At 41.7% G+C, this 14,210-nt stretch overlaps 1 protein-coding gene across 2 annotated transcripts in view; it reads right to left on the bottom strand.

Annotated features, from left to right (window-relative positions):
- LOC126281204 (synaptotagmin-11) overlaps nucleotides 1-14,210 on the bottom strand; it is a 1,096,906-nt gene that overhangs the window by 13,439 nt on the left and 1,069,257 nt on the right. For both annotated transcript variants that reach the window (XM_049979941.1, XM_049979939.1), the window contains one exon: nucleotides 4,166-4,359. In XM_049979941.1, the coding sequence (XP_049835898.1) occupies nucleotides 4,166-4,359 (194 nt within the window). The remainder of the gene's footprint in view (nucleotides 1-4,165; nucleotides 4,360-14,210) is intronic.

The raw sequence follows: 14,210 nt of genomic DNA, 5'->3' as shown, positions 1-14,210 counted from the left end.
TAATACTTACAATCCATTCAAAAGTAACTTGTCTGGAGCAGTTTTGAAAACATGGATGTCAAAGATCATGACATCATGTCAATTTTGGATCAGGTAGCATCATTCGAACACTCAAAAGTAAGGAAATTTTATTTGTGCATATTTGGCCAGTATCATAATTGTTGCTTAGAAAATGAATTCTTAGCTATTCCAAGCTGATATTAAAATACTTGAGGATGAAAACAATTGCCCACTGGAACAGTGACCAAGTAACGCAAGGACTGCAGTCGGATTACAGCCAGCATTCATGTTTGTGGATTCTGACTGTGCTTTCTGCAACATTTTTCCTCTTTGGCAAGAGAATGAAAGTTGTTGTCAAATATCTATACAATGTGAGGCAAAGATGATGCACCACCTCATTACATGAAGAACAATTAAATATATGAAGGCATGGTTTATGCTTACTTATTGTGGATAAAGTGTTTAATATTCTGACACATGCAAGTAATTTGTAAAGTTCATAGCTGATCTAAGAGCACTTCAAACAACATAAAGTGTGGAATGTGATAAAATAGTATCAAAACAACAGGGCCACAAAATGCTAGCCCACTGAGAGGAGAAGAGACTGAGCAAATATCTGTCAAAACATGCCAACAAAAGCAACAATGTAGTATTGTTAATGTGTCTATCTATGCACTTGAGGTCCACCAGTTAGTGCTCTGCTGTTGCAGCAATTAGATAACTTGCTCAAGAAGCTGTTTGGACTTTCACTATGTATATAACAATAAAAACAAATGGATATGGTTTTTCTTCCTGACAAATGCTGTCGAACTGTTAGAGCAGTAGTGTAGCTGTATGCTGACATGTATCCTGGTTGTGTCAAGCTATGTATCTTTGCAAGTGTTATAAAAACATTTCAAGACTCTTAGAGAGTGAAAAATAAAATCCACCAATGAAAGAGAACAGTAAATGATGAGATTAATACTACTAACATTTAAGCAGTGGTAACACAAATCCACGTGCCACTACAAAGCAGCTTAAATACAGGAGTGGGATGAGCAAAATGAGAGTTGTGAATGCTAAATTGTAAAGCATTTCATTCTTTGCACATTTTGCTCCTCCAGAAGCTTCATGGAAATGACTTTCAGAATTGGCTACAGTTCCCCAAATAGTGACTATGAACTGCAAAGTGATGTGGGATTCTATGCAATATTTTGTTTACAGATGAAGCATCATTCGCAAACTATGGGCAAATTGGCCTTCTTATGAGGTTGGTTTGAAAAGTTCTCAGAATGGAATAGAAAAAAAGTACTCACATCACTGAAACTTTTTTTAAATTTTTTCAATGTAGTCTCCTTGTAGATTAATGCACTTGGTCCAACGCTGTTCCGGTGCCTTGATCCCAACTCGAAAGTTAGTTTCCTCCAGGCCTGCAAAATAGTTGTCAACCCTGGCTATCAATTCTTCGTTTGAACTGAATCTTCATCCACAAAGAAAAATTTTCACCTTTGGGAGAGTTGGAAGCCTGACGGAGCCATATCAGGTGAATAAGGCATGTGTGGTGTCAACAGTTCATGCCTTAGTCTGTCTAATTTTGCCAAGATGACGGCATGCATTTTTGATCCAGCATCAAGAGTCACAGCACCCACCTTGCAGATAATTTTTTCATTTCCAATTTTTCAGTTAAAATATGATATACCCTTTCAGATGGCATCTGGCAAGTGTGAGAAATTTCACACACTTTCAATTGGTGATCCTCCATGACCATTTTGTGCACTTTTGCAATGATTTCTGGAGTAGTGACAAACTTGGCTGACCACTGTGCAGATCATCATCTAAATTCATTTGTCCACTTGGCAATAGTTGAATATGAAGGAGCAGAGTCTCCCAGTGTATTATGGAAATCAGCATGAATGTCCTTTGCTTTAATACCTCTCTTTACGAAGTATTTAATCACTGCTTGAATCTCAATTTTTTCCATCTTTGCAAATTACTATGTGGGAACAACAACAGAGCACCACATCACTGCCACAGTTCTCTTCCAAGAGCACTGATGTGGCTCGTGTTTACAGGCAACAGTCCAATGAATATCATGTGAAAAACTCATTGCACTAGCCTTGTGGTATCACATCACCTCTTGTGGTGATTCCGAGAACTTTTCAAATCACCCTCACTGCATGGCTTGCTGGTCAACTGAAAATCCGCACTGGCTGAGAGAAGCAGATAAGTAATGGCCTTGGTCTGTCAACATGGAGGGTTTTCAAGAAACACATCATTTATACTTGTCCTATTGATGGGATTCTGGGACTCTAAATAGCCACAAGAATCTACAGTTGCTAACAAATATGCTGCCATAGCTATTGGAAGACATGCCACTGAACATAAGACGGTCCATATTATACCAACACATGACGTATGTTCTGTCCTTTCCACACAAATAATCACATACTTACTTATCAGAATATTTAGAGTGTTGGATCAGTTGTTCAGGAAACACAAAATGGCCAGCACACTCACCAGATTTAATGCCTCCAAACTTAAGTCTGTGGGAAAAATTATGGCAAAGTTCTACAAGGAAACATTAATAACTCCTGAAGAGATGAAATCCCATGTAGCATGGGCCTGTGGAGTGATAAGTCCAGATGAAATTCAGTTTGCAGTAATATCTGTTCACAATTGCTTTGTAGCACATATTAGTGGTCTAGGTCAAAAGTTTGGGTACTTGATATGACGTCCACAAACCTGAAGCATACCTGAGTTATGTGTTCATTTACATGTGGTATGACAGGGCAGATGTTTGTGAGGCATTTTTTCCTGATGATAAATGATGGCTTGCAGCACTGTAATCATGTTACAATTTGATTTTGTTGAGCATATTATGTCATTGTTGTCCTCTTTGTAGACTATTTTGAATGCCACAGGAAAATAAATAATTTAAAAAAAGACTATGTTGGCAACATAATTTGACAGCTAGAAATTTTCAGAATTACATGATAAAAAAAATTGCCACACTGTCCATTAAAACTTTTCCAAATTGTAACTCAATGTATTTACTCGTTTTTCATATATTTGTGTTCTCCTGCCTTACCTGCGTCATATTGTATATTGTTTTTCATTTATTGTGAAACAACGGAAAAAATTGGATGGTGCATATGCCTAAGACCTTTAATAGCCCATACTTGGGTTTAAATAACAGTTGAGATTGCAATAACATCTGTTTATTATGACCAGTTTCGGCTTCACGTTAAAGCCGTCCTCAGAATTTTTGGGTCCTCTATGGCTGGTGCTGGTGGCTCCTTGATTTTTCACATGACACCACAATCAAACACTGCATCACATCAAAAACTGAGGAGTGCCAGTACCAGCCACAGAGGACCCAAAAATTTGAGGATGGCTTTAACATAAGCAAAAACTGGTCACAATAAACAAATAAACAAACAGTCTCGACTGTTATTTAAACCATAGTATGGCACCAGATTGCTACACTCCACAGACAGTTTATGTTTAATAGCCTGTGTTTGACTTTGAATGTAGATGGTACATTTCTTTGTAAATTGTCTTTATTTTTTTTTACAACTTTATAATGAAGTGATGTACTTTGTGAAAGACATAAACATCACACTGTTCTTGGCAGGGGGTGTGTGCTTCAGTGGAATTGCTTTCACCATGCAAACTTGCTGGATTTGGTCGTTCATAAACATCAAATTCCAGATCTTGAACTTACAACATACATGTCTGTTATATAAGATACCAGTATCTACATTCTGTGACAGCTTTCATTATCTTAGAAAAAAGAATGATCTGAAAACATAAGCACACACAAGTTGACTATGATTTTAACAGAGACTTTATGCCACTTGGCCACTGCTCCAGCGTCTTGATTTCCGAAAACCAGCCGCTCCATTTCCATAACTGTGGGGAAAAACCAATTGCTGCTGCATTGTTAAAGACTACTCGCATCATTTTGTAAGCAACCCATATCACAACATTCTATACTGAAAACTTCAAAACGATCATCCTAGAAAGAATTTTATTCATAATATCAAACAACAAAATTGACAACAGATAACAGTCATTACTGCACTGTTGTACAGCTTTTGTACTAATAAAGCAACCTGGATGATTCAGGATTGATGAAGATGCTTCGAAGACATATGCATGTTTTTGTGTAGTGGCAGTTACTCACCTCATTCTTTGTTACTCTATCCCAATCAAGCAACAAGAATTCTAAGCTAATGTTATCCAACCCTTCTGCTCCTGCTGGAATGTCAAATACAAATGATTCATTGAATACTGGGTTGAGGGTCCTTTTCTTCACATGTGTCTTCTTCTTAGCTATCCTCTGGTTGTTGTACAGTAGGTACATCTTTACATAGGGATCTGAAAAATGAAAAAGAAGCATTACTTAATATGGCCATTACACTATTGTAATTTATTTTTAACTTCGCGTTTTAACTTGAGGCACAGAAATGGAATAGACTGCTTTCTTGTGGAAAATTCAACCACTTATCATGTAATAGAAACTATAATATTCAGATGATAAATTTAATCCTCAAATCTTCTCAGGGCATCAGCTGATAATCATATTACTCAACTGACATCCAGAGAAGTAATCATCAGTGTAATGTAACTCTTTGCCACCAGGCACCCAGGAAAAGAGGGCTCCAATTAGGCTACACCTGCACTGAGACTTTCCCAAAAGCCAGACAGTTATAATTTAACTTAAGTGTTTGCTTCATTCTGAAAAGTTTGCTGTTTAAAGCTGACAGACAGTAAGAGAGACACAGCTGAGTCCCAACACCTGGTAACATTTAGACAAAGCATAGGCATTCCTTTTACAAATGAATGGGTATCTTGCTGGGTTCTTTTTGGCAACTCAGGAATGCAAAACTGGAAGTAATTACTAGCTCTGTCCATGACTAAATCCAATTTAGAACCTGCTGGTTAGCCAGCAGCCAATGCTGAGAGATGCAACAATAAAGGGCCAACCTGACAACAACATGGGAGTTCCTATGATGCATGCCATCCAGTGCCTGGAGACTTTTTGATTCACAAGGTTGATAATTTTGTCACTCTATATAAAGACATGCCTGAGAAGAAGCGATTTTCATCCTTTTTTCTGCACAGTGTTACACTTTACATTCTGGGAGCATTTCAGCCTATAGATTCCTTGCAATCAGTTGCATTTCCTTGTCTGATCTAAGCTTCCAAGAAGTATGCTGACGCCATCTCTGTAACACAATCACAGCAGGCAACAGTCACTAGGCTCAGCCACTGCAATGATCAATGATCTGCCTAAAGGGATTCCATCAGGATGTCACCTCAAAGCCACAGCAAATGCCCCTCCTCCACAACCTCCCCCCCCCCCCCCCCCCCCCACAAACAAACACACACAAGAGGTGATCAACACATTGTGCCAATATTGCACCAGTCACAAATGCTTTCATGTGAAACTCACTACTTGAGTGGTGAGATGAAATGGTTCAATTCCCCCTCCAATTTGAACATTTATTGTGTCATGTCTATGCCCAATCAGATCAATCCTGCGGCTATATTTGTGTTGTGCTATGTGACTAATAATAAACTGTTCTGCAAAACATGAGGATGAGATAGATAAAGTAACATAACATATTATCAACTTGGTGGAAATGAATGAAAGTGTAGAAGCACATTGCCAGAGGTCTCCTAGTCATGCACAGAAAGCTGGATGTCATGTGGCAGAAGGTCAGTGTGAATGTAGCACCAAGTGGGGCTGGCCTTACAACATGAGGCCGTTGCAAGAATGGCAAAAGTCAGTGTGTGCCATTCAGTGAGCAATTATGGTGCACTGTTGTGGTGCCCTTCATTACAACATGGCAAGGAGACAACTTTTGAATGACTTCACATGGGTAAGAACCATTGGGAAACTGAAGAAGGATGAAGTTTGATGAATGTAGCACAGGAGTTTGATATTGTTCACGGCATTGTTTCACATGCAGAGGGAGCGTTCTGAGCCACAGGCACTGCTGCTATTTAATATGACTGTGACACACACAGTCGTATTCTCCACAGCGGCACATTGACTGCATCAGGGAGGTCTCTTTGCCCAATTACCTCGGTTGTTGTGTTGTGTTGTGTTGTGTTTTGTTGTGTTGACACCCGCACATTGGTGGCACTGTTGGTGATGGTGCAAAGAACTTGGGGACTGGACCAAAGAGGAATGGAGATGTGTGCTCTTCTTGGATGGGGACAGATTCAATGTGAGTAGTGATTCTGGTTGTAACCTCATATATGGAGAGGTGGCAACATGCAATACATGCATGATCATTGGTGAAAATGATCAGTTTGGTGGTCCAGGTGCTATGGTGTGGGTGGCATAATGTTGCATGGGCATAATGACCTCCAAATCTGAACACTGTACATTCACCAGTTAATGTTATTGTGACACTGTATTCCTTCTCCATGTGTGTCTGTTCAGGGTTGTATTTAGCTCTGACTTCACCTTTTATGGATGTCAATGTGTGACCACATCAAACAGTGCAGGCGGAGGAGCTCTTGGAACAAGATGATATTTGGCAAATTGACTGACTTGGCTGTTTCCCTGACTTAAATCCCATCGAGCACATGTGGGATGCATTGGGAGACATACTGCTGCACATCCACATGCGCCAACGACCATCCAGCACTCGTCAACAATGGAAAGCCCTGCCACAAGAATTCTGTACCAGCCTTGTTGCTAGCATGGGAACACATTGCAGAACACGCTGAACACACCCCACTAAGAATCATGTTGTGCCTTTTGTAATGCCCAGGGAGCCATCCTAAATCACAATGACTTCATTGTAATTATTGTCTTTGAATAAGTGTCCTTTCTGTTTGTTGCATTGTATATTTCTTCCAGTTACCGCCAGTACTTTGCTGTAACAGTTCTCTCTATGTCCAAGTTTCATTAAGTTATGTTATTTGGCAGTGACAGATCTTGCAAAAGTGATTTTTGTTCTTAAGTTTTGCTCACCAGTCTAATAGCAATATGAATAATGTAATAAAAATAATAAATCTTTCAATGCATTTCTCATATTTGAATTTGCAAGGTTAATTTGTGTTTGTAATTTATAAATTTTGATTGTTTTTTCCTATTGTTTCTTCTTCTCTGTTTATGAAGCCTAGATAATCAAAATTCTTTGTTATTTAGATTTTTTATTGTCTTTGACAAACAGTGGTTCATGAATGTGTTTGTTTTCTAGCTCTAATGAACTTCTTACTTTTTATTTTGACTTGTAGTTTAAGATACAATTCTCTTTAAGATAACTTAACATTTCTTCAGGGTAATGAACATAAATAAGAGAATAACTCTTTAGGGTAATCTCTGTATGTCTCATTTCTTAATTTTTAAGTGCATACTTATTTAAAAATGCATAAAATGCATGTTCTGCCAAATTTATCTTGCTCACTGAGTTGATAATAATAACAATAAAAACAAAATACACTTGCCAAGGTTGCATATTTATGTCCTGAAATATAAGAGGTCTCACACTTTTAAAGACTGCTTGTGTGTTACTTTTTAAAAAAGACCCATCTGTACCCTGTTCCGCAGAAAAATGAAGTGCCAAAATAAACTCCAGTGTTAAATTCTATGCTAAAATAATCTGTCAGTTTGACTCCAAAGGCAATAGTGCCACAGAAGAGGAGGTGCTAAAAGGAAATGAATTTCAGTTTTTTGTTTTATCGTCATATAACACAAAAATTTTATAGGAAGCTCTTGAAACTACAAATGCCAAAAATTAAATCAGAAAAAGTTAATGAAACTATACATTGTGCTGCACAATTCTTACTACAGGCTTCTGGGAGTTTTAAGAGGCGGCCAGAAGCAAGAATTTAAGAGCAGTGACCTGATGATGTTGAATACACAATTTTTGTTACAATAAATAAGGAAAGCAGAATTATATTTTTCAGTCAATTCATGATGTCTGCCCTATATTAGTGGGAGAATGAGAGAAACATTTGGAGAATTACTCTGCTAGCAACATTGATCTATTAAGGACTACTCTTTGATATCATAAGAAACACAGAGAACATTTTCAAACTTTAAAAATGTATTCAAAGCCATGTCCCAGAAAATCAAGAGAAAAAAGGAATATATTGTAAGATTCCACTAATTGTTGTTAAAAAGCTGAAATAATTATTGATAATGCCCAAAATCAAAGATGAAAGTTTGAATCGATAAGCAGTACCTATTTTGGTGCAGACTCTTCTCTTAAATGCACAACTGATGTACCTACTTTAAAGAACATGTTTCCAGAATTTTAGCGCATATTTTTAATACTTTTCATGCATATAGGCACTTATTTTTGTTATTTTTAGTGCATGTTGTTGTGACACAGTTCTGCTGGTGGGATGAACTGTCTTGTGACAATCAACAGATTGATATCATAAAGAAGGAAGCAGTAGTCAGCTTGTAGTCCAGACACTGTTGCACAAGTAAGTGTATTCAGAGTGCAAGAGTACTTATTCAAGACACTGTCAACACAGAAGGCACCAACCAGTGCCTCTGACAGGTGAAGTTGAGAAACCTCATAGTTCCAGCAGAACTCTGGAGGAGCTGAGCAAACAAGAAAACCAGAGAATGAAGTCATTGCTGCCCTATGATGCCATGCTGACACTCCGGCCTGCTATGAGTCGTGCCGCTGGAGAAAAACTAACTGACTCACAATTATACCCCCAAAATCAGACCCTCACTCTTGGATGTTATCAGACGTCCTTGTGGTGTCACTGCCAAACACCACACTTGCTAGGTGGTAGCCTTTAAATCTGCCGCGGTCTATTAGTATACGTCAGACCCGCGTGTTGCCACTATCAGTGATTGCAGACCGAGCGCCGCCACACGGCAGGTCTAAAGAGACTTCCTAGCACTCGCCCCAGTTATACAGCCGACTTTGCTAGCGATGGTTCTCTGACAAAATACGCTCTCATTTGCCGAGACGATAGCATAGCCTTCAGCTACGTTATCTGCTACGACCTAGCAAGGCGCCATTATCAGTTTCTATTGATATTGTGAATCATGTAATGTCAAGAGCCATGTTCGTCATTAATAGATTAAAGTTAAGTATTCCACCAGCTACGTTCGTGGTTTCTAATTTCCTTGTCCTGTTCCAGACCTCACGTCAGCCTGCGTGAGCTAAATCGCGTGTCTTTCGGTCTGCTCTAGTAACACGGTGTTGGCTCTCCTGCCAACCACAACATTGGCGACGAGGCACAACCCCGTTCTTATCGATATTGCCCTGATTTACTTGTGTAATGGCTTCGCCACAATCTCCAGATGTACTGTCCGAATTTTATCGCTTGCCAGAATCAGCAGATGCAGGCCTTACTGGATGCCCTTGGACAGCTCGTCCAGGGTCAGCGCGCAATACAAAACAATGCGGCGGCAGCCGCTTCACCGCTAATGCAGCCGCAACATGCTGTTGCACCCACTTTTCGACCTTTTGATGCTGCACTGGAAAGCTGGATGGAGTGGTCACACCAATTTGGATTCCATCTCGCCACCTACAGAATTCAAGGTAACGAGCGGCAGCCTTTTTTGTTGTCTTCGATTGGCGTGAATACGTACCGTGTGATAGTCAAATTATTTCCCCTATGTGATGTAGCAACTCTGTCCTATGAAGAAATTTTGTCTGCATTAGATGCATATTTCAAAGAATCAGTCAATGTAGTTGCCAAACGGTATACCTTCTTTTGTACAAAACGTATGGCAGGTCAGACTAATCGGGAGTGGGTTGCAACCTTGCAAGTCCTTACTAGGGATTGTGCTTTTGAGTGTCAATGTGGACTCCCTTATTCAGATACTATGGTGCGTGATGCGATTGCACAGAACGTTTCTGATGTCTGTATAAGGGAACAGATTTTGAAACTAGTAAATCCCTCCCTTCAACAAGTGATGGACATATTGGATCAGCAGGACACACTTGACTTTGCTCAGGACTCATTTGAGACTTCGCCAGCAGTGTGTCAGGTTAACCGGCCTGCCGGGCGAGCTGCTCGGAGCAGTGAACAGCAATTGCGCCAGGACTCGCCGCTGCTGCCAGGCTCTCAGCCACGTGTGCCGCGTCGGCATGCAAATGCAGTGATCACATCATGCCCGCGGTGTGCTACTAAACATTCGCGTGAGAATTGCCCATCACGCCAAGATATTTGCTTTTATTGTAGTAAAAAAGGACATGTTCAGAGTGTTTGCCAGAAAAAGCTTAGATCGGAAGCTCAAAACCATTCCAGGCCCTTTGCTTCGCGCCAGAATCTGAATCGGACCAAGGATACTCAGGCTCGCGAAAATTTGCCTATGGAAATTCATGTAGTTCATTCCACTCCACGCAGTGCCACTCTCTCTAACAGTGACTGTGTTCGTCCCAAAAATGCTGTGCGTTGACATCGCTGGAACTCCCATCAAGTTGCAAGTGATTATGTGCCATGTCAGTTCACGTTGCACGAGACAGTCGCTCTTGTCGTCGGCAGGACAATTAACTTTTTGTAGACTTGGACATTAATGGCAAAGTGATACCATTCCAGCTCAATACAGGAGTTGCAGTTTCACTGATCAAACAAGACACTTACAAACTGCTGGGCACACCTCCGTTGCGTGCCCCAAATGTTAAGTTAACTAGCTATTCAGGTCAAGGGATCCCTGTGTTAGGACAGTGCAGCCTTCGTTCAACATACAAAGGACAAACAAAACTTATGTCATTTCACTTCCCTCGTTCTTCTTCTGCAGTGAACTTGTTTGGTTTCGATTTATTTCAGTTGTTTAACTTGTCTATAGTAAATCAGGTCCTATCAGTGAACCAGACTGTGCCTTCAGACAGTGTTTCTCGTCCATGTGCAGAATTTGCAGACATTTTTGCACCGGGCCTCGGTGGCACTAAGAACTATAAAGCACATTAGGAACTGAAAGTAAACACGCAACCAAAATTTTTCAGAGTGCGCAATGTTCCCCACGCATTGCGTGATGAGGTCACAAAAACATTACACGATTTGGAATCACAAGGTGCAATTGAACATGTGCAGGCTTCTCTCTGGGCATCACCCTTAGTAATTTTGCCAAAACCTTCTGGCAAATTGAGACTTTGTGGGGACTTCAAGGCAACAATGAATCCACAACTAGTGATTGCAACTTTTCCTTTACCCTGCCCGGAAGATCTTTTTGACAAACTGTGCCCGGGTAAATATTTTTCGAAGTTGGACCTCAAAGATGCGTACTTGCAAATACTGGTGGACGAAGAATCCCAGCACGTTTTGGTGGTTAACATGCATCTTGATTTGTATCTATTCAAGCGACTGTCATTCGGGTGTGCATCTGCCGTTGCATTGTTTCAGCAATATCTACAAACTCTTTGTGCGTCGGTCCCTACTGCAGCAAATTATCTGGACGATATTGTGATCTCCGGAAAGACGGAAGACGAACATTTGGCCAATCTCAGAACATTATTTCAGGTCTTGCGACAAAATGGTCTTCACTTGCGAAAGGACAAATGTGTGTTTTTTGCTCGGGACTTGCCATACCTGGGACATGTAATCATTGCCCAAGGCATACATCCCAGTCCCACACACCTTCGTGCCATGCATGACTTGCCTTCGCCACAGAATTTGAAGCAACTACAGAGTGTGCTGGGAAAAATTAATTATTATAGCCGTTATACACCACATGCCTCTTCCATTTCAGCTCCGCTTCATCGCTTACACCGTAATGGTGTTCCGATCGTCTGGACGACGGAATGCGAACGAGCCTTTCGCCAGTTGAAATCGGCGTTGCTTTCCAATACTTGCCTTATGCCATTCAATCCCCAGAAGCCCCTCTTGTTGATGGTGGATGCATCGGATTTCGGGATCTGTGCTGTGCTTGCGCATAAAGATGGATCGTATGATCGCCCTATTGCCTTTGCGTGCAAATTGCTCTCTTCTGCACAACGAAATTATTCACAGATCGAGAAAGAAGCATTGGCTCTCGTATTTGGTGTTACAAAGTTTCATGATTTCTTGTATGGTCGTCTCTTTACCATAATCACAGACCACAAACCTTTGACATCGCTTTTTCATCTGACCAAGCCTGTACCTCCACGTACAGCACAGAAATTCATTCGCTGGTCTATTTTCCTTCTGCAGTACTGCTACGATATCTTGTATTGGTCCACGCACAGAAACGCCGATGCGTTGTCCCGCTTGCCTGTTGCTGAGGATAGGGCATTCAATTCCTCCGAACTTGCTTGCATATTCGCTGATGCAGAAACCGATGACGTGGTCGAATCGTTTCTGATTAATTTTTGTCATTTAGCTACAGCCACAGCTGCCGACCCTGTCCTTGCTCCTGTTCTGCATTTTGTTGCTATGCAATGGCCCTTGTCAAAGTCATGGATCGGGGACCTGTTGGCTCGCTGATTTTTTGCTCACAAGGAGAGACTTTTTGTACGATGTGGTGTTTTGCTTTTGTGTTCTGATAATGATCAGTCCGGGGTCGTGGTACCACGTTTGTTACAGTCCTCTGTCTTTCAGCTTCTCCACCAAGGACATTGGGTTATAGTGAGAACGAAACAACTTGCTTGTCAGCACTGTACTTGGTTCAGAATCGATGCCACGATTACTAATATGTGCTCTTCTTGCATGGTGTGTGCTGAACAACAATCAGTACCACCGTGGAAATTCTTTGCATGGCCAAAAGCCACTTCCCCTTGGCAACGCTTACACAACAATTTTGCTGGTCCATTCTGGAATGCTCGTTAGTTGGTTATGGTAGACTCATTCAGTAATTTTCCTTTTGTTGTCCGGATGTCTTCCACGACGTCATCTGCCACCATCAAGCGTTATCTGCTATCTTTTGCATTGAAGGTCTTCCACAGACTATTGTTTCCAACAATGGCCCACAATTCATGTCCGCAGAATTTCAGTCATTCTGCAAGGCCAATGGTATTCAACATCTGATGTCTGCGCCATTTTCGCCACAGTCAAACTGCGCTGCTGAACAATTGGTCAGGACTTTCAAGTCACATATGTTGAAGTTGAAAGAGTCGCATTCTCAGGAGGACGCGTTGTTGCTCTTTTTGTCCTCGTATCTCTCTCAGCCTGGAGATGGTCGCTCGCCGGCTGAGTTGCTCCATGGTCATCATCATCGAACCTTGATGTCTTTGCTACATCTGCCGCATCAGGTTCCTGTGCAGTGGCAGACACCTGCTTTTGCTCCGGGCTACATCTATTATCGCCACTACCAAGGTTCACGGCATTGGCTCGAAGGGCGCATTCTTTGCTGCCTCGGACGCGCTATGTATTTGGTTTTGGGGGCCTCTGGTGAGGTGCGTCGGCATCTCAATCAGCTAAGCCTCTGTCGTCGCACGGGATCTGCCGCTCGCCGTCTGCTTTCAGCAACAGTGCCGTCCGGTCAGCGCCCCCGGGACCCATCTACTGGCTCACCTCAGCCCCAGGTGTTACCGACGCTGTGTTGCATTTTGCCCCATGGCGATGCGCTGCCGCCACCGCTGCAACCGCCGGCGCCTCCCTGGGTCACGCGCCGCCGTTCGCTTCCCATGACCAGTTGTCCTCAAACATGGAACTCTTGCTCGTTCCGGACCATATGTCGTCTTCGCCCGTCGGGTGCCCCAGCCCGATGGAGGTCAACCCTTTGGCCCCTCCTGTCTCTCTACGGGCGCATACACCGCATGTTGGCGTGCACCCTGGAGCAGGTTTTCAGGCGTTTCCTAGTTCCGCATGGTCCGAATGGCAGGGTGGCACAGCCTCGCCTGTTGTTAGGCTCCCCACCTCATCGCATACGTCAACATGGGGTCCTCCCCACGGCAGGCGGAAGCCTTATGCCACAACCGTATGCCGATTTGTATCCCACAAATATAGTACATACAGTTAATAAAAACAATCTCATTGTGTGTATAAATAATGAAAATATATGACATAGTTATTAGATAATGCAAGATTGTCTAGTAAAAACTGAAGAATGATTTTAAAAGGCATTTTTGACCTTTGTGGAACTGGAGACTTCATCGCAGAAGGAAGAGGAAGAAATTACTGGAGACTAAAGTTATGAAAAAATTTTGGAAATATCTATATCTTTATGGGATGTGCATGTATCGCAATGTCCTCTCAAGTTGTGAGAGGTACAAGATGGATTTTTGAGATACTTGGTGGAAATGGTACTGCAACAAATGGAGCAATCATTAGGAGAGGTCTGAGTTGAGAATTGTGAATAAAATTACACACAAAAC

Source organism: Schistocerca gregaria, chromosome 7 (genome assembly GCF_023897955.1).
Source record: "Schistocerca gregaria isolate iqSchGreg1 chromosome 7, iqSchGreg1.2, whole genome shotgun sequence".
Taxonomy (NCBI): Eukaryota; Metazoa; Arthropoda; class Insecta; order Orthoptera; family Acrididae; genus Schistocerca; species Schistocerca gregaria.
This window is presented reverse-complemented; position numbering and strand designations above follow the sequence as displayed.